Genomic DNA, 21,111 nt, shown 5'->3' with positions numbered 1-21,111 from the left:
TTGGACCAATCACACATTCTCAGCCTAAACTACCTCACAGGATTGTTGTGTGGATGAAAGGGAGAACAATGCAAGTCACTTAGAATTCCCACTGGACAGGAAGGTAGGACATAAGTGAAGTAAAATAACTACCGTAAATTATTTTGCCCTTTACAGTTCCTCACAGACCTCCAGGTTTTGGATAACCAGTTCTAACAAAATACGTCATTTCCATATTGTTTCATTTTTACAGGAACAGATTACTTTTATATATATATATACATCTTGCATTTTCAAGGGTGCCCTCAAGACAAAACCTAATAACAGGTCCATAACTTAGCATGGCCTCCTCAGCTACACCTGGTCTTTTAAGACTGCCACTCTGCAGTTAGTGTCTTTTTGTGAAGTTTGCATAGCTGTACACAAGGGCTAGACCTGAGCTTAGGGTTGCCAGGTCTGTGTTGGAAAATACCTGGAGACTTTGGAGGTGGAGCCAGGAGAGGGTGGGGTTTGGGGAGGGAACGGAAGGGGCCTCAGCATGGGACAATGCCATAGAGTCCCCCTTCAGAGCAGCCATTTTCTCCAAGGGAAGCTGACCTCTACCAGCTGGAGATCAGTTGTAAAAGCAGGAGATCTCCAGACCCTACATGAGCTTGAGACATTGAATGCCCTTGTCAGAAGGTATAATGGTTCTATCATTGCTTGCCACAGTCTGTTGTATATGAACTTTCCTTAACCTTATTGCAGTACAGGAGGGATGGCAGGGAGTTCCACATGCATGCTACTCCTAGGTGCTGGATTCTGGTGCCAGCAGTGTTGTGTACCCAGCCACTGGGATCTTTTGGAATATGTATACCTTCCACACCCTACCCATTGCACCCTGTAAGCAGAAGCTGACTCAGACTCCAAAACTTTGATTTCTGAAATCTAGGGAGTAAGCTGGCACTTATACTGGCTTTTACTTCTGGCTCTCTTTTCAGGTACATTCCTTACTATCACTGAACTGCACTCGGCAGATGATTCATGCTTTTACTACTTTTCCTTTCAGCATTCAGATGATCCTCCACGCCTTGTAAAATAAACACACACTTTGCTCTCTCCTGCATATCTGTGAACAGTTTCATTGCACTAAAAAACTGTACATTGGTGGCTGTTCTCCATTATTCAAACCTTTCCTTCAAAATGAATTCCTGTAGTGGCATATATGTTTGTGTTATGAACTGACAAAGTAGTGTTGACTGCATTTTAAAAATGCTTAATTGCGTTGCTTCCTAAGCAAGAGTTCCTATTCAACTCTTCACCTCCTTTATAGCGACATCAATAGAAACTATTATTATAGTTCCTTCCTTCCGGTTTGTTATTGAAACTGGCCATGCTGAGAGGATTTGCTGTTTTGGCAAACCAATCCGTTATCTTTTAGTGTACATTATTTACAGAGGGTGTGTCTGCACCACATGCCCATCAGTCTGCCTGACAGGGTCACTATTTGCTTTTTAATTCCTGCCAGAAGTCAAGTCGTGAACTGAATTAGCTCTCTCCTTACTCTTTTTGAGTGCAACCAGAGGTTGGGGTACTTTATTGCCTTTTAAAATTAAGAAAGCATACCATGCATCCCCTCAACAAAAAGTTACTAAAACTCATCATCCAGTATAAAATGAACAGCAGCCCATTCTTTTGTTTCCCTCTTCAAAGGCAAAGACTATCCACCCAGCAAATCCCATCCCTTTTGGGGTAGTTTGAAGGAACTTGTGGGATCCATGTGTGGTGAGCCATATTCCACATGGTGTCATTTTATGGAACCACAACCACGCATTTCAGATTTTTTTACACTGATAGCCATTCTTCCTCCAAGGAGTGTTAACACATATGGTTCCCAGGCAGATTACAGGAAGTGATTTGTGAAGCTTCATCAGGAAAAAGATGTCTTCTGCTTGGAGAAAAATTACTGGCTTGTTCAGGTGCATCAGGCAATTATTCTTGTATCATTGCAATTAATACTTCCTTACCCACAGATAATCGTACACAACTAAAGTAACGTTGGTTAAAGACACACATCAAGATGTTCTGATTACCTTTTGCCTCCATCTTCAAAGCTGCTGCTTTTATGCAGTGCATGTTAACATTTATTACCACAACAGGCTGCCAACATGTAATTTTTCAAGAAGGAATTTGAATGAGTAGGTGGGGTTAAGAGTTTCTGTGAAACGTATAAAGCTTCTGACAAACAAGCGCTAAGTCGGATGGTGTAGAACTGATACTGTAAGTACAGCGCTGCCGCAGGGGATTAATAACCCTGCCGAGGTTTAAAGTCCTGGAAAGTCTCCAGCCGACTGCATCTGACAAACTCATGTTAGAACTATTAGATGTTGATTTAGATCCTGGCTGGGGGGGAAAAAAGACTTGGATTGTTCTCAGAAACTGTGGGGGTAAAATTAAATGTTCTCTCTCCCCTCCTTTTCTTTCCCTGCTAAAGTCCGTCCTTACCCTTCTTTTTTTCTCTCTCTTAGGTATGTGATGTCAAATCAGTAGGCTGTCCTCAATAGCCTCCCACACACTATTGTAACGTCATGTGCCAGTATGAATATTAACACAGACATGAATACTTCAGTGTTCTGCAATCAAAGAAGAGAAAAAGAAAGAGTATGTTTGGAGAACAAATGACTGGGAAACAGTGCCTGGCTAACTTATTTTGAGAACACACCCTCTTGTTTTCTGTTGATGAAGAGCTAAGAAGATTCAGGCTTTTTCAAAGATCTTTTTAATCTTTTTTTTTTTACGCTTTGGATTTTAGGCTCTGATCTGCACTGGGCACGAGCACTTGTCAGCAATATGTGTCATGTCATTGTCACTTGCCGCTCAATGCTGTGGACACTCCTGAGTATTGTTGTGGCTTTTGCAGAGCTCATAGCCTTCATGAGTGCTGATTGGTTGATTGGCAAGGCAAAACTTGGGAGCTCTCACAGCAGAGAGAATGGGACAGGAGGATCACTGGAACCGTATCGTCCAACCTTGGGGATCTATGAACGTTGCACCCGAATCCAGCACATGCCATACTCCAGGAGAGACACACAGTGTGGCCCCTATGCAGAGAACTTCAGCGAGATTGCCAGTGGCTTCTGGCAGGCTACTGCAATTTTCCTAGCCCTGGGGATCTTGATACTCTGTGCTGTTGCATTAGTATCCGTCTTCACCATGTGCGTACAGAGTATTATGAAGAAAAGTATTTTTAATGTCTGTGGGCTGCTACAAGGGATTGCAGGTAGGTGTGATGAAGCACAAAACTGAAACACCTTTGATATTCTAAGTGTTTGTGAATGAGAGAGCATTCTCTTCAAGGTTTGTTTTTCTATATTTTTCTCACATTCTCTTTTTGACGTCAGTTGGCTTAGAAGAAGGTAACATTTCTTTGGATGGCTCTGTTACTCTCCAGCAGGCTGCATTTGATAAGCATATGTTATGACTTGGTATTTCATAATGTGCAATATCAGTTGACATTGGTCTGACCAGTATCCGATTGTGTTTCTGTTTGGGAAAGATAGCACTGTAAAATTAGCTTGCCAGCTCTTGGCCATTCCCTTTCATTACTTTAATAATTTTTACACTGGATTGAATATTATACTATTTGTCTTTATCTAAGGATTAGGTCCCTTTTGGAGCTACTAGGAATTCTCAATATGTTGGAGGGCAGAATATGATTATTTTCTCTGTTTACTTGGAGTACCATAACAAAGTTGCTGAGATTCATTTGAAGTATAATGTATCTCTGTTTTAGGCACCTGAAAGAGTTAATTTTAGATGAACAAATGAATGTTCTTCAGATACTTCTCCAAAGTGTTGCAGGGCAATCAGATTTAAATCTCAAAGGATTTAATTTCCCAATAAAGCATCCTTTAAAGAAAGTTAAGAAAGCAGCATTTAGAAAATAGCAAATAAAGACCAATAAAAGATTATAGCATTTTGAGTTGTGCATATTCTAATAGAAACTGCTAGAAAGGTTATATGTACTACTATGCTACTTTCATAAGGAAGGCCTGTGGAGAACACAGGTGTCCAAATACCTACCATCACTAGAGTTGCCAACCACCAGGAGGACCTGGAGATCCCCTGGAATTACAGTTGATCTATATTTATTTATTTATTTGCCTTAGATTTCTATCTTGCCCTCTGTGCAAGCGCAATCATCTCTAGATGACTTGGATGCGGGGAAAATGACTGCTTCAGAGGGTGGAGTCTATAGTATTATACTCTGCTGAGGTCCTTCCCCTCCCCAAATCCTGCCCTCCTCAGGCTCCACCCCCAACTCTCCAGGGATTTCCTAAGTCATAGTTGGTAACTCGAACCATCACCCATGGCAACACAAAAAAAGTGCCATCACTCATCAGGTTGCCAGAGAGCCAGTGCATGGGTGAGAGAATCTCCCTCTCCCCACTCCCATGCTTTGGACAATGTTTTTGAGGTGTCTGAGGTGCTGTGCCTTGGTGCATCCTGGGGAATATCATCTTCCAGGTATCTGCCATCAGGACACACCACCTGCATTACTGGGCAGGTCCAGCTCAACCAATACAAGCAAACAGTAGAAGATCCTCTACTCTGCCATGGAAGCTTCCTGGGTGACCTTGAGTCAGTCACACATACACCACTTAGTCTACCTCACAAGGTTGTTGTGTGGATAAGGAGAATGATGTAAGTTGCTTTGGTTTCCTATTGGGGAAAAAGGGGATGTATAAATGAAGTAAAATTAACACATAAATAATACAAACATCTTTGATTCTGTCTTTAAAGCAGATCCTTCCATCCAGTTTTATTTGTAAGGTTGCATGTACTGCAGGTAGAAAATTAATTGTAGCAGACGACTGCATAGTTCACTGAGCTGGTTCAACTACCAAGAACTAGCTTCACGAAATGTAGTGAAGGAGAAGTTGCGGTGACCTTTAGCTGCATCAGTGTGCCTATTTGATAAGCTTTAGTTTCTCTGAAAATCCAGGGAACCTGTCATTCCACAGTAATGGGAAGGGAGAGCAGTCAAGTTCTAACTGACAAACTCTTGCACAAGTCATCCATTGACTAGTTGTGAAGACTGATAAGAAAAATCTCTCCCAAAAAAAGTCGTGGAATCCTCTTGGTTCTATATGAGAAAACCACCCTGACTGAAAGGTGGGTTTTGTTGGACAATGTAATGTACTGAAGTCAGAGACATTCAGATGGCAACATTCTTTATTAGCGAGTACATCACAAAGACAACATGGCAGGGCCGGGTCCCCTGTTATATACATTTCCCAAAACAACCTTCTTCCTGGTCAGGTCCAATCCTGGCCAGTTAAACTTCCCGCCACTGATCATCATAAGCAGGCTGGGTTTGTCCCTTCCAGGCACCGCCCACAGGTGCGCTGGGCTGTACTTTCCAGGATGAACACCAGACACAACACTCTTCCCCCCCTACTTTAAGATACATAGTCTTTCAAATGAGCGGACGGCTGCCACTCTTTGAGTGACCACCAAGGTTCGATCTGGGGAACTGGGGCTGCTGCCTGGGGTTCTGTAACCGCTGGTTCCTTGCTTTGGGCTGCAGTCGGCAGAGCGTTGTCTCGATCCTGTGGAGGTATCTCCCCCGCCCTGTAAAGCTCCTCTGCCAGCAAACCTGGCGAGCTTGTCAGGGTTGCTTCTTGCAGCGGCCTTGTTCTCTCCCCGTTCCCCACTCCCCCTGGCCCTGCTGGTTCCTCCGGCAGGGTGCGGCGGCGGAGTTGGTCTGTGTGTCTGCGGAGGAGCTGCCCCCCTTCTGACGAGACCTCGTATGAGCGGGACCTGGTGAGCTGCAGCACCTGAGCTGGTATCCACTCCAGCCCGCTTGCAAAGTTCTTGGCATAGACCGGATCCCCTGGAAAGAATCCCCTAGTGGCCTCCCTGGCCTCGAGGGAACTGCGGAGGTCTGGGGCCCGGTCGGGGTGTAACCTATCTAGCCAGGTGGTTAACCGCCTGCCCATGAGTAACTCGGCAGGGCTTATGGCCGTAGCCGAATTGGGGTTGATCCTGTTCCCAGACAGGAAGGTGGACAGTCGGTGGTTCCAATCCCCTTGGACTATGCGACCCAGGACCTCCTTGGTTGTGTGAACCATGTGCTTCACTTGGCTGTTAGCGGCTGGGTGAAAGGGAGCGGACCGTATGTGGCGGATGAGGTACCTATTCAGGAATTCCTGGAACTCCCGGGAGGTAACCACGGTGCCGTTGGTCATCACTGCAGTGTCAGGGATTCTGTGGGTACAAAAAACCCTCCGTAAGGCTCTGACTGTGACTGTGGTGGAAGTGGAAGCAACTGGGATGACCTCCAGCCACTTCGTGTAAGCATCCACCAAGATAAAGAATATTTCCCCCTGGTATTGCCCCGCAAAGTCTTTATAGCCGGGACCACAGCACCCGAATGGATTCCCAGCGGTGAACGGGAGCACCAGGCGGATTTGGCCAGGACTCTTGACAGGGCGGGCATCTCCTAACCCACCCTTCTATCTCTTCATCCATTCCCGGCCACCATACATAGCCCCGCTCCAGAGCTTTCATACGCACTATCCCTGGGTGCATCTCGTGCAAGACTTCGAGCACTTGCTTCCGGAGTGGGGGAGGGACCATCACTCTGCTGCCCCCAAAAATACACCCTTTGTATAAGGAGCGTTCTTCCCTGCGGGAAACAAACGGTCTGAATTCAGCATCCAATTTACCTGTGGGTCAACTCTCCCCACCCATTTTGAAACGCATGCAAGGATGCAGTCTCTGCCCATGGACCTGGCTACCTCTGCTGCATGGAGGGGCCACTCCGGCAGAGACTCCAGAAGTATCACGTGGTAGGCCGGGGCCGGAGCTGGGTCTGTCTGCGACAGCGGAAGGCAGCTGAGGGCATCTGTGTGGCCCATTGCCTTGCCAGAGCGGTAGACGAGCTTGTAGGTGTATGAGTTGAGGAACTTGTTCCACCACAGGACCCGTTGCGACAGGATCTGCAGTGTCTGGCGGTCTGGGGTGAGTAGGCCGAACAATGGCTTGTGGTCTGTGGCAATCGTGAAGCGCCTACCATACAGGTAGTCATTGAATTTGTATACTCCCGCCATGATTGCCAATGCCTCCTTAGGCACAGTTGTGTTCAGCCTGGGTCAAAGTGCAAGAGTAATAGGCCACGGGGACCTCTCTCCTGTCTGGGAGTTGGTGGCCCAGGACGGCGCCCACTCCGTAAGGGGAAGCATCGCATGCTAAAATCACGTGGAGGGACTCATCAAAATGGTGGAGTATCTCATTTGAAATCAAGATGTCCTTGACCACCTGGAAGGCCGCGGCCTGCTTTTTTCCCCAGACCCTGGGCGCCCTTATCTAGGAGTCTATGTAGGGGTTCGGCCAGGGCTGCTTTGTGGGGCAAGAATGAGTGGTAAAAGTTCAAGAGCCCCAAAAAACTTTGTAGCTCCGCCCTGCAAGTGGGGGCCGGGGCCTGTACTATCACCTTGATCTTGTCGGCCGTTGGGTGAATTCCCGCGGCATCCACCACAAACCCCCAAAACTCCACCCTTGGCACCCCAAGCGAGCACCTTTCCCGCTTCACCTTGAGATCCGCATTCTGGAAATGGCGGAGAACCTCTTGAAGGTGGCAGCAGAACTCGTTGACATCAGGTGCCGCTATCAAAACATCATCAAGAAAGGTTGTACTCTGGGAATCCCTTTAAGGAGAAAGTTCATTAAGCTTCGGAAAATTCCCAGAGCCACGCTGACCTCAAATTGTAGCCTCCGCACCTTGAAAATACTTCGGTGCGTAACCATGGTCTGAGCCTCAGCTGTTTGCTCATCCACTGGAAGTTGTTGGTATGCTTGGGCCAAATCCAACTTCCCGAAAATCTTGGAACCAGCCAGGGAGGCGAGGACATGGCTGACCACCGGGACGGGGTATGGGTGGTTCTGTAGTGCTTTATTAATTGTGCATTTGTAGTCTGCACAGATGCGCACTTCCCCATTCGGCTTGACTGGGGTGACTATGGGGGTTTCCGAAGTGGCATGGGAGACGAGCTCTCGAACCCCTTGGGCAATGAGGCAGTCCAGTTTGGCCTCGATTTTTGGCTTCAGTGCAAACAGAACCCACCGAACCTTCAGCCTTCAGAGCCTAACCGTGGGGTCCAGCTGCAACGCAATAGGTGGCCCCTTGTACATTCCCAGAGCCCCATCGAATACTTCCGGGAACTCCCAGCACACTTGGTCATAATTGTGGGCCTGTATGTGGTCCGCCCCTACAATTTTGATGCCCAGGGGCATAAACCAAGCCAATCCCAATAGGGTAGTGAGCCGGTGTTTCACCACAAGTATGTCCAGGGTCCCTTTAAAATTTTTGAACTCCACCCTAACTCTGGCCCACCCCGTGATCTGCACTGGATTCTTTTGAAAGTCCCACAATATGAACTCCATGGGCTGCAGGGCCGGCCGGTTGTGGGGGCAGAGTTTACTGAGGGTCTCCTCCAAAATAATAGAGATGGAGGATCCCGTGTCCAATTCCATCAGGCAGGGACCACTGTCAATCAAGACCTGCACTTTGACCTTGTCGGGGGTGTCCTAGGGCAAGTTCATTACCTGGATGCAGTTTGCGGCCGTCATGTGTGCATCTGTTGACTTGTGGTGTGTGGACTGGGGCCTCCTGTTGGGTCTGGCCTGCAAGCTCAGGCAATGTGGCCCACTTTTTGGCAGCTTCTGCAGTCTGTGTTACAGTAGGGGCAGTCTCGGCGCTTGTGTGGGTCCCCACAGCTGGTGCATTTGGTGCTTGGCTTCTCCGCTGCCTGTGATCGTTTTGGTGTTTTCAGCCCGCTGCGTGGCTGGCATTGAAGCTGATGTGCCCCTTCCTTGTCGGAGCAGTCCGAGATCGAGGCAGTGGTGACCTGGTTCGTGGAAGGGCTGGTGTGCGTCTGTTCGAAGGCGGTTGCCTGTCGGAGTGCTTTTGCGAGGTCGATGTCTTTGTCCTCATTCTAGCAACTTTCGGCGCATTTTCTCCTCCCAGATGCCAACTGCGAAATGGTCCAGCAGGATCTCTTCAGGTCCCCTTTGAAATCGCATCTCAGGGCTAATCCACGGAGCTCTGCAAGATACTCGGCGGCGGACCCAGCTTGTCTCTGCTGTCTCATGCAGAACGCACGTCTGCGTGTGAGCTAAGACGGCTGTGGCACCATGTGTTAGTCATCGCCTTGATCAGCTGGTTGTAGGTGGCCCTTGCGAGGGTGGTTGGCACGATCGGTCGCTTCATCAGCTGGATGGTCTCCACCCTGCACAAGCTCAGAAGAAGCGCGTTCTTCTCTGCCCTGCCTACATTTTGTGCAGCTCTATGTAGTAGTTGATCTGGTCCACCCATGATTCCCATAAGTCGAGCCGGGTGACGTCGAATGCCGGTATGGTTTGTCTGGGAGCAATAGGCACGACCTCGGCTGTGGAAGCACTAGAGCTCAGATCGCAGGGCTTGCAGGTGGCTGGAGACTGCTCTCTGCTCACCAGTATCCCATCCTAGTCGCCAGTGTAATGTACTGAAGTCGGAGACGTTCAGATGGCAACATGCTTTATTAGCAAGTACATCACAAAGACAACATGGTAGGTCCGGTTCCCCTGTTATATACATTTCCCGGAACAACCTTCTTCCTGGTCAGGTCCAATCCTGGCCAGTTAAACTTCCCGCCACTGATCGTCATAGGCGAGCTGCGTTCGTCCCTTCCAGGCACCGCCCACAGGTGCGCTGTACTGGACTTTCCGGGACGAATGCCAGACACAACAGATAAGAAACAAGTTCGGTTCATCTTTGATGAGAAGTCTTCTTAATAGCATCATTTACCCAGAGAGATGTCTTTCTTTCCCCACCTACAACTTCCTGGGGTTCTGGAAGATATTGTTTTCCTAGCCAATGACATTCCTCCTTTGTACTACTCCCAAAGAGAAACCTTTTTTCAAGACTCAAAGGAGCTGTAAATTAATTCAATATGTATTTTTCCTAGAACTTCATCTTAGTGAGCTGCCTCTAACTCAAGAGACAAATTGTTTATTTCTTTCCTAGTATAAAATAATTTGCTGCTGTTCCATATACATCAGTGGAAAAGAAAGGAAACACGTTCCATGATTGTTTAAGGTCCTTGACAAAGGAACACTGAATGAAAAACTCCATGCAAAAAAGTGGTCATTACTGTATTGGTTCTCCCTGGTCAGTCAGTACGAAGGAGGGGGGGGGGGGGAATGACCAATCTGCTAAATGCAGGGCTTTTTTTGAGCAGGAACACAGTTCCGGTTGGCTTGGTGTCAGGAGGTGTTGCCTAATATGCAAATGAGCTCCTGCTGGGCTTGTCCCACAAAGATCCCTGTGTGAAACAATGGTAACATCAGAGGGTGTTGCCTAATATACCAATTAGTTCCTGCTGGGCTTTTTCTACAAAAAAATGAAGGAAACATACTGCTCCTACCAACATAGTTTACAGACATAGACATCTGGCTGGAAAAGTGTGGGATATTAGGGAATTTACACTCTACTTATTACAATGGGGTAGCTGCATTAGTGTGTTGCAACAAACATAAAAAGGAATTTTGCAGTGTGTTAAAGGATAATAGTTCCATCCTAAGCAGAGTTACATCATTTTAAGTCCACTGAGTTTGATGTTAGAAGGGTTAGAAGGGTGTTTTTGAGGATGGTATTGTTAGTCTTTAAGATGCTGCTAGAACCCTTGTTGCTTTTACGCACCGCTATGTGGATACTTGTGCCTATTAAGGGAATTTGTACTGTAGCACAAGCTGTTTATTTCAGGCAGCAGTCTCTTCAAGCCTTGCTGGAACTGCCCTTAACTGTCTGCACAAGATCCACTTCTAATATTTTACTTTTGGCTGGCTCTCTCTATCACAAGTTCTTTGTCAAGAAATTAGACTTTTCGTTCTTTCAAGAACATTAAATATAGGATTAAACATAGGCCAGCCTTACATCAAAGGGAAACATTGGGGGTTTTGTCATGAGAAAGATGACAACTCTGACTTGGTGCTTTTGAATAACAGTTACAAGGAACTGCACCATTTGGTCACCTGGAAAGGTTGTGGTGCCAACACAAACCTTTCTTCGGCTTTTGATGTTTTGATTTACACTGCGGAGAGAAGCATCCTGTCATAAACTGCTTCTCTGCTGAACCATCTATTGTCACAGATCTATATCAAAGATAACTTCATTAGTCTGAAGTTTGGAAAGGCCCAAGGGAGTCCCAGTTTATGCAAATTTTAGCTTTTAAGAAGTTCAGCATTTCTGCTGCTAGTTGGAGCAAGCCAGCTTCAGCTCTCTTGGAGGTAATGGGTTAGTCCTGCATTGGATTAGACACACGAAGAAGACTTGGAAAGATTGCCTGATTTCACCCAACAAGCGTAACATGGTAACTATGCATTAGGATTTAACTCTGTAGCTAAAACTTAATATTCTTGTTTTCCTGCTTACTGCTCTTTTTATTTGAAAATATTCCTACACTCTTTAATAAATAGGTACTTTGATTATACCTGGTCATTCTGCACTTCAGATACTTCAATCTAATTTCAGTACTTAGACTTAAAAGAGTCCACCTACCAAGTTAATTGTCGGGAAAACTTATTTCTGCAGCTGACTTACCTTGCAGGGTTGACTTTCTTATTTAATTCCCAGTAAAGTTAGAAGCTTGCCCTTTGGCTTCTGACTGTGTTGGCAGTTCAAGGGGCTGATGTCAGACCACCATCCTGGTAAGTGTGTGGATACACACCCCAGGGTTTTTGAAAATTTATGCTCTGCTCACCCATAACAAGGATCCCCTGGATTGAGACTTCTTGGCACTCTTTTCCTTCTGTTTTTCCCCTTCTTATATATATATATATATATATATATATATATATATATATATATATATATATATATATATATATATATATATATATATATAACCACTAAAGATGGAGTTGGTGCATCTGACTTTTATGTCAAGATCCACTTGTGGGTCCTCACCCACCCACAACTAAACTATCACTAATGTACCTACGTGCCTTGACTTGGTTAGTTCAAGATAGCCTGATCTCATCAGATCTTGGAAGCTAAGCAGGATCAGTCCTGGTTAGTACTTGGATGGGAGCCCACCAAGGAATTCAAGGGTTGCTACACAGAGGCAAGCAATGACAAACTATCTGTGTTTGTCTCTTGCCTTGAAAACCCCACAGGGTCACTGTCAAGAGATTGATGTGTCTAGCAGCCTCTTGTCCTTTCAGAAACATTGGTTCAGGCTTGAGGCCTACACAAAAATCATACCAGCTTCTATTTCTGAGAACTCGAGGTCATGCTAACTGCAGTTTCAGAGCACAAGCTAAAGAAAAGACTCAGCACAGATGTCAGTGTAGTCACTGAACCTAGAGGCTTCAAGGCTGAGAACCCAGGGAAGGAGTTTCGCCTACTTTTTCCATCTTACTAACGCAAGGACCCATGGGTGAGAGAAAGTGAGTTGCTTAAATCAGCCCTGTAGAGTTGCAGAGTACCTGATCACATGCTGGCAACACACCCGATTGGTTAGGACCCGTGTTAGCAACATGATTGGTTGGTGGTCACCTATTATAACATAATGCAATCATAGGAGTTAGGGGACTAGTTGAACTCTTTTTCTTACACACACACACACACACACACACACACTCCAAATCACTATCCCAACTTCCTTTTATCCACATTGGGAAAAATAAACTAAAATCATGCCAACATGGTGAATTGGGCATAAAGGAAGATCTTTCATTTTGGTTTGTGCCCTTTGTTTGAATTACATTTGTCTTTGGGTCAGCTCTTGATTCTAGACCAGGTAGGCCTTCCTGGCTGGAAAATCTGCCTTGGTCTTTGAACTTTGAAACTATGTTTGAGTTCAGTCCAGTCAGATAACATTTGGGGAGGTGCTACGGCTCAGTAGAAGAGCCTGTGCTTTGCATGCAGAAGGTCCCAGGTTCACTCTCTGGATTAAAAGGATCAAGTGATGTGAAAAATCTCGAGACCTTGGAGAGCTGCTGCCAGTCTGAGTAGACAATACTGACTTTGATGGACCAATGGTCTGGTTCAGTATAAGGCGGCTTCATGTGTTCATATGATTTAGAAAACCAATGCTTGCAAAAGTGCTTAGGTTAGATATTTATCATTTTATTATTTTATCCTTGTTATTCACTGCTCTTATGTTGTACATCTCTACACATCACCTTAATAAACCCCCAAACCCCATGTAACACCCAGATCTTCATCGTGGTCTCTGTGCAGTCCCACACATGGGTTATCCGCCTGGATCGAACCCAACCTCGGAGAATTCAAAGCAATCTTATGCGTTAATTTTGGCGCACACTCCCTCTCGGTCTGGGGAGGAGGCATCCACTGCGCATGCCTAGAACGAGAAGAGGGTGCTCCACCCACCAGGTTTCTTCTTTACCGCCATCCAGGATATACCTACCTCGCTAAGTCTCCTTACTTCTCTGCAATCACACCGTTTTACCTCTGCATTTCACCGTTTCTCTTCGTCCCTCACCTACTTTGTCACTCCGGTATCGTAAAAACAAAAAAGAATCTTTATCTTCTTTCCTATTTCCCTCTTCCCCTCCCCCCCTCTCCTGGGTGGATGGAAGGGAAAGATACCAAAATTATTTTTAAAAAGTGTGTCTGGTGCGGGGCCAAGATTCCATCGACAGACGGACATTCTTTGTGCCTTTTCTGTCTGGGGGAGACCCATAGAATGGATACTTGCCTTCACTGCAGCCAATTTGGGAAACAGGCTAGGAAAAACAATGCGGTTAGACTCAAAAGCCACCTTTTGGAGTCATCCCTACGGCCTGTGATGTCCCATGCTTCGAGATCCCAAACTTCGCCATCCTCCCTAACTGTACAAGGGGACGTGACTCGACCAGCAGCTTCCGTAGCATCGGCTCCCAGCAAGCATAAGTCTGGAAAACACTCTAAGAAGTCTGACGATTCCAGGAAGAAACACCGCATGGAATCGACTTCTAGAAACCTCTCGGATTCGACATCCCCGAGATCGAAGACAAATCATCGGTCTTCGGATTCTAAGTCTCCTGCCATGACTTCGGCACTGCACCCGACTGTTTCCACTTTGACTTCGATGCCGACGGCACCGACTCCACCAGAGCTCTCTACACCCTTCGACATCGTACCTGCTGAGGTCGTCCATATCCAATCTTGATCTCCATCGGTTCACGGGTCCCTACCAGAGCACATTCTAGACACCAAATCGCCTGAATCAGCACGCCATCGAGGTCAGCGAGCTAACCTATTGGGAGCACACTCCTTTTAGAAAGTTTCTATGCCTTGCAAGCAGCAGACGGTCTCTCCAGTGTCTCCACTCCGACGAGAGCCTTCAACTCCCAGGGAGCCGTCCACTCAAGTTCTGGCTGAATGATCCCCAAATCACTGCAGGGAGCGCTATTACTATTATAGCCCATCACATTCAGGGTCACCATCCCCTTGCAGATACCGACGATACTACAGGTCACCTTCCGATTCACATCGGTATCAGTACCGTGAAGAACCATTCCAACCTCGGTACCGTGAGATGGCTTATCAACCTACCTACCAAGAGCCTCAATACCACAAAGACACCTATCAACCTCGGTACCGTGAGGATGTTTCTTTTACCCGATGTTTCTTTTACCCTCAAACCACAAAAAAGACGGCCCCGGCTTCAAAAGAGTCTCTTTGATTCTCTTTTACTACCTCTCAGTCGATCACAACATCACTCAGACAGCACCAGACTACATCCATTCTACCCCATGTGGGAATCTATAACATCAGATTCATGGGTCATGGCGATCATCCACAGGGGCTACAACATAGAGTTCGATTCACCCCCGAAGCTCCACAGATTCATAAGTACTCCCCCCTCCCACCCTTTCCAGAAAGAGATCTCCACCTTGCTGGACAAGGCGGCTATAGAACCAGTTCCATCACACAGGATTCTACTCCCGTTACTTCCTGGTTCCGAAGAGGGATGGAGGCCAGCACCCTATACTAGATCTTCGCAAACTCAACCAACACATTCATTACAAAAAATTCCGCATGATTACTCTGCAGTCTATTCTACCACTGATTCCAGAGCAGGCCTGGATGGTGTCGATAGACTTTCAAGACGCCTACTTCCACCTCACCATCAATCATCATCACAGAAGATTCCTCAGGTTTGCCGTCAGGGACCAACACTATTAATTCCGCTCTCTCCCCTTCGGCTTATCGACAGCACCGAGAGTTTTCACAAAGTGCATGGCGGGGGTAGCAGCTATGCTACGCTAACAAAAAAAATCTCCATCTACCCCTAACATAGACAATTGGCTGGTTGTAGCTCAAACCGAAGAGCAACTCCAAGAGGACATCTCTACCATTCTGTCTCTCCTGTCTTCGCTAGGTCTTCAGGTCAATCTAACAAAATCCAAGCTAATCCCTATGCAGGACATTCAATTTATAGGGGCACGCCTGTCAACACTATCGCACAAGGCCAGAATGCACCACATCCAATCCCTGGCCAATACTATCATCATGCACCGTACTCAGACAGCATTCATTTTCCAACTAATGTTGGGTCTCATGGTGGCCACCACTTCCGTCCTCTGCTTTGCGAGACTCCACATGCTCCCTCTTCAACTGTGGTTCGTCCGAACATTCCATCCACATCGGCAACACCAAATGACCCTATTCACTGTTCCATCCCACATTATCCCATCCTTGGAATGGTGGACGTTGGGACGTCATCTTCTGACAGGAATGCCGTTTGTACGGTCACCCCCGTCTGTGATTGTTACAACTGACACCTCGAAGTGGGGATGGGGAGCCCACTTCTGAACACTTACAGTTCAGGGCCAGTGGACAGACTACGATAAATCGTCCATATCAATTGCCTGGAACTCTTGGCGGTCCACAGAGCTCTAAAGACCTTTCTACCATCTCTTCACGGCCAACACATTCACGTCACTTCGGACAATGTAGCCACTGTCTTTTATATCAATCGTCAGGGAGGCACTGCTTCTGTCCGCTTGTGCAGACGAGCCCTAACCCTATGGCATTGAAGCATTGCTCACAACATATTTCTGACAGCTGTGCATCTGCTGGGAATCCAGAATGTTCAAGTGGACACACTAAGTCGCCACCTTGTCAACGACCACGAATGGGCCCTCAATTGTCATTACCTTCAGACAGTCTTCAAAATATTCCCGGAAATAGACGTCTTTGCCTCTCCACACAACGCCCAGTGCCCGTGTTTCTACACTCGGGGTCCTCCGTCCCCGCAATCCATGGGAGACGCCTTTCTCCATCTGTGATCAGGACCACTGCATTACTTATTTCCACCGATTCCTCTCATCACAAGAAAGTTGCAAAAAATCAAGCTAGATCAGATCATCTGCATTCTGATCACCCCGTGGTGGCCCCATCAACCTTGGTTCACCACTCTCCTCTCCTTTCCAACAGCATATTCTTCCATTTTCCCCAAGTCCAGGATTTAATCTCCCAACAGGAAGGCAAAGTCCTGCACCACGACCCAGGACTTCTAAGACTGACTGACTGGAAAATCAGTTTTTGAATTTTCCTTCGGACGTTCACCATGTTATGCTCAGTGCCAGGAAACTTTCCATGAGAAAATCTTATTCCCTGAAATGGAAATGTTTCTCGGCATATGCTGCTCTACATAACCTTCACCCTGAGCTTTCTACTATAGCCCAGATTTTGACTTACACATTGTCTCTCTCTAACTCAGGGCTAACCTACTCTTCTTTGAAAGTGCATTTGGCGGCCATTTCAGCCTTCCATCCACACATTGAGGGGTGCACCGTTTTCTCCCACTCCGCGACTAAGGCCTTCCTAAAAGGGATCCTGCATCTTCAACCTCCAATCTGTTAGTTACATCCCACTTGGAGCTTATCTCTTGTGCTGAGCCAACTTATGAAATCGCCCTTTGAGATGATGGCATCTATCCCCTTGCACCTTTTGTCTTTGAAGACGGCATTGTTGGTGGCACTCACATCTGGCATTTGTGCTTTCAGAGCAGATCCTCCATATACTATCTTCCACCATGATAGAGTAATATTACGCCCTGACCCTTCCTTTCTACCTAATGTCGTCTCACCATTTCACTTAGGGAAACTGTCCACGTTACCTTCCTTTTTTCAAAGTCCCGCTGATGCTGGTCAACGGACCCTACACAATCTGGACGTATGCAGGGCCCTTGCTTTCTACATTGAGCGAACACGTCCCTTCCGCAATTACAACAGACTTTTTGTAGCGTATGGAACCCACAACCAAGGTCACAAAATCTCAACACAGAGATTTTCAAAATGGATTGTGGCTGCCATTACCTTATGCTACCGACTGGCTAAGCAGGCTGTACCTGAACGATTACAAGGTCATTCTACTTGAGCTGTTTCCACATCATAAGCCTTCTGCAAGGGCGTCCCGATGGAAGACATCTGTGCCGCTGCGGTCTGGTCTTCTCCATTTACATTTGCCACACACTACGCATTAGACGTTGGTGCTCGGCGTGACGCGTCCTTCGGAGAGGCTGTACTGAGTTCCATTTTTGACTGACGTCCTCAGTCTTCTATTCTGTCAGTACATTATTTCATGTCTTACATGCATAATTATTTTCTGCCTTTTTATTACAGATCCAGCACCCGCCTCCGGGCAGAACAGCTTGCCAGTCACCCATGTGTGGGACTGCACAGAGACCACGATGAAGATAAACAGGTTTCTTACCTGTAACTGATGATCTTCGAGTGGTCATCTGTGCAGTCACGCATGCCCGCCCAGCCTTCCCCGCTGCTGGTTTTTGTTCTCCTTATTTACAAATTTTCTCTATACAGCGGCTAGAAGAAACTGGGTGGGTGGAGCGCCCTCCTCTTGCTTTAGGCATGCACAGTGGATGCCTCCTCCCCAGACTGAGAGGGAGTGTGCGCCAAAATTAACGCATAAGATTGCTTTGAATACTCCGAGGTCGGGTTCAATCCAGGCGGATAACCCATGTGTGTGACTGCACAGATGACCACTTGAAGATCATCAGTTTCAGGTAAGAGACCTGTTTTTACTAGCATTTCAGAAATTTCGCTCTGTACACATGCTGTGTTGTGGCTAAAAAATTAGTAAGCTTGAGATGACGCTTTACTGAGTTCACTGACAGTCTGTAAGGGTAAGATTACTACATCTGGATTGTTGCCCGTGTTCTGCTGCTGATGTGCCTGGACTCTGATGCACAAGTTTCTGTTTCTGGTTTTGCAAACTGTTGTTGTTGTTGTTGTTGTTATTATTATTATTCCGCTCATTCCCCCATTGGGGGCTCAGAGCGGAGTACAGCAAATAGAAATAAAATCACAATAAAATCATAATAAAACCAATTACAACATTCATCAAAGTGCAGCAAGATGATTCAGCAAGATGGCACGACGGCGAGGTGGTATAGCACAAATTAGTACCCCAATACAGCATCACAGTACAGTAGTGCAGTAGAGCAGCAGAGCAGTAGGGGGGAGGCCAATTGATTGATAAATAGATGCCCGCTGCCTCATCCAAAGACCTGGCAGAACAGCTCCGTTTTGCTGGCCCTACGAAAGGCCAGCAAGCCAGATTGTTTTTAGCAATCTGTTTTAGCAGATTGTTTTTGTAGTTTTTCAGCATGGCTGTGAGCAGACAGAACTATAAAAATATTGCTTCACAGTTTTTCTGAAGTCTCAATTTGCTGACAAATTTTGTTTTTTGATATTATTTCTATAAACTGCAAATAATTCACAATGTAACATTGGAATCTTTTTAATGGGTGGTTTAGAACATGGTCTTCTTTTTCTCATATCTGATAATCTTTCATTTCTGTTTGCAACCAAAGAAGAAAGTTCTCCATGTATTCATGATCTTGATTCAATGTGTGTGTGTGTGTGTGTGTGTGTGTGTTTGTTCCTGAAATTTGTCATGGGGAAGAAGAAAAACTGTACCAGTTGTTTACATTTCTCTCCAGTTCCTTATGTTGTGATCTGGATATTACATAAGGCAAGGCTTATAGAATGACCCTGTATCTTTTCATTTGAGTCTGTACTCCAAGCAGGTGTGTCTAGGACTAACAGGTTTCCTAGGGGCAACTGACAAATTGGGCCAAAGACTTTAGTCTTTCTGCAAATAATAATCAGAACAGTTCTATATAATTCACCTTCAGATTCAGAAGTTCCTCTTGAAATCTCAAAGTTTTACTGTCATCTGCTATTTTCTGTTCCTTTGCAGGGAAGCAGTGTGTTGTAAACATTTAGAAAAGTCATCATCTTCAAAGGGTCTGGAGAGCTGCGGATCCATATAATTAGATCAGTAATTGTTTCTTAACAAGTAAGAGAGACTAGGCAGGCTGTTTTTTGAACATCACTGGGAAGTGTATAAGCCATTTTTAAGAAGGCTGTGAATTACTTTGGAGATCTGAGTGTGAGCCATTTTTTCTTTAAAAAACCAATAGGGAATTAATTCAAAATGGATTGATTGAATAATAGCTTCTTATTTTCAACCAATAAATGTCAGTGGTCCAACTGTTTATGTCATAATGTAATAATAGTCTTTGGTGCCCCCAGTTATTGGACTGGATCTAGCATAACATTTTTGCTTGCAATTGAGCTCTTGTGCAGGCTGAAATGCAAGAAGACTACTGTGGTAGCTGCTTGCACTAAATCAAACTTAGTATATTCCCACCTGTGTTTCTACTCAAACAGGATTTTTTGCCACTGTGTGACACAGAGTGTTGGACTTGATGGGCCGTTGGCCTGATCCAACATGGCTTCTCTTATGTTCTTATGGATGTTCTGCAACCAGTTTGTTGTGCATTATGATACCTAGGGAGAAAAGCACTAGGTGTTGCACAATATTTTGCGCAAGCAGAACTGTAAAATCCATTTATGTTTCCACTTGTACAGCACTGAAGCCATGACATCACTTAATACTCTATAAACACTCTAAGTCCTGGTTTTGATGGCCCAGGTTAGGCTGATCCATCAAATCTCAGTACTAAGCAGGGTTGGCCCTGATTAGTACTTGGATGGAAGGGCACTGAGGAAGTCCAGGGTTGCTACTACAGAGGCTGGCAATGGCAAACCACTTTCTTGCCTTGAAAACTAGGTGTCGAATTCATTTGTTAAAAGGGCTGGAGCTGACATCAATGTCACTTTGTTGGGCTAGGTCATGTGTAACATGAGGTAGCGGAGATATAAACTTTTTATATATATATATATCCCCTCTCCCCATATGCATGCCGGAGATCACTGCAATCCACTTCACAGCATCTTCTGACTGTCCCTGGCCCAAAGGACATTTGACTTGCCTCGACCAGGGCCAGGGCCTTTTTGGCCTTGGCCCCAGCCTAGTGGAATCAACTCCCTGTGGAGATCCAGGCCGTACCTGACTTACTGCCATTCTGAAGGGTCTGCAAGATGGAGCTATTCCACCAGGCCTTTGGTTGAGGCAGCAGACATCCTTATTCCATCTGCTTGGCTTCCCTTGTCTGTCACAATGCTATCTTATCTTAATTTATTATTACAGCCTAGGGCCTACAGCTGTACTGATTTATAGAATGTGCCCAATGGAAATTGCCGCCATGACATATATGCTGCTTCGTTTTATAGTATTGTCATGGTTTTAGTATGTAAGGTTTTAATTGTTTTAACTTTTGTTGTGATCCGCCCTGAGCCTGTTCGCAGAACAGGGCAGAATACAAGTTAACAAAAATAAATAAGGTGAGTTCAGATGTCAAATCACAATAGCAGATGAATGACAATAGCAGGCTTGATTGGATTAGGTGTGATATACAGAGGGGTAGTCGGTGTGGAGATACCAGCATTGGTAATGCGACAGGAAACCTAGGTTTCATTTCCATTCAGGAGGATTCAGTCCATGAGGATGCAAAGGATAAATGGACATGTCTGACATTAGAACAACATTCAGTTGCTGACATAAAAGTAGCAGTGCTCTTACAAAGGAATTTCAAGGAGAGATTATTAAGTGAGACTGCTGAATTGCAATTGCTAATTAAACTCAAGACAATGCATCCTCCTGGACTGAACTGAGAGCTAGTTTTCCTGTTTCCTTACCAATGTGTGCTATTATGATTTGGCAAT

At 45.8% G+C, this 21,111-nt stretch overlaps 1 protein-coding gene across 1 annotated transcript in view; it reads left to right on the top strand.

The window, feature by feature from the left end:
- LHFPL2 (LHFPL tetraspan subfamily member 2) overlaps positions 1–21,111 on the top strand; it is a 184,236-nt gene that overhangs the window by 140,193 nt on the left and 22,932 nt on the right. Inside the window, exon 3 of the mRNA XM_060235860.1 lies at positions 2,487–3,238. Within this exon, the coding sequence (XP_060091843.1) occupies positions 2,809–3,238 (430 nt within the window). The 5' untranslated portion in view covers positions 2,487–2,808. The remainder of the gene's footprint in view (positions 1–2,486; positions 3,239–21,111) is intronic.

This window comes from Heteronotia binoei, chromosome 4, assembly GCF_032191835.1.
Source record: "Heteronotia binoei isolate CCM8104 ecotype False Entrance Well chromosome 4, APGP_CSIRO_Hbin_v1, whole genome shotgun sequence".
NCBI lineage: Eukaryota > Metazoa > Chordata > Lepidosauria > Squamata > Gekkonidae > Heteronotia > Heteronotia binoei.
This window is presented reverse-complemented; position numbering and strand designations above follow the sequence as displayed.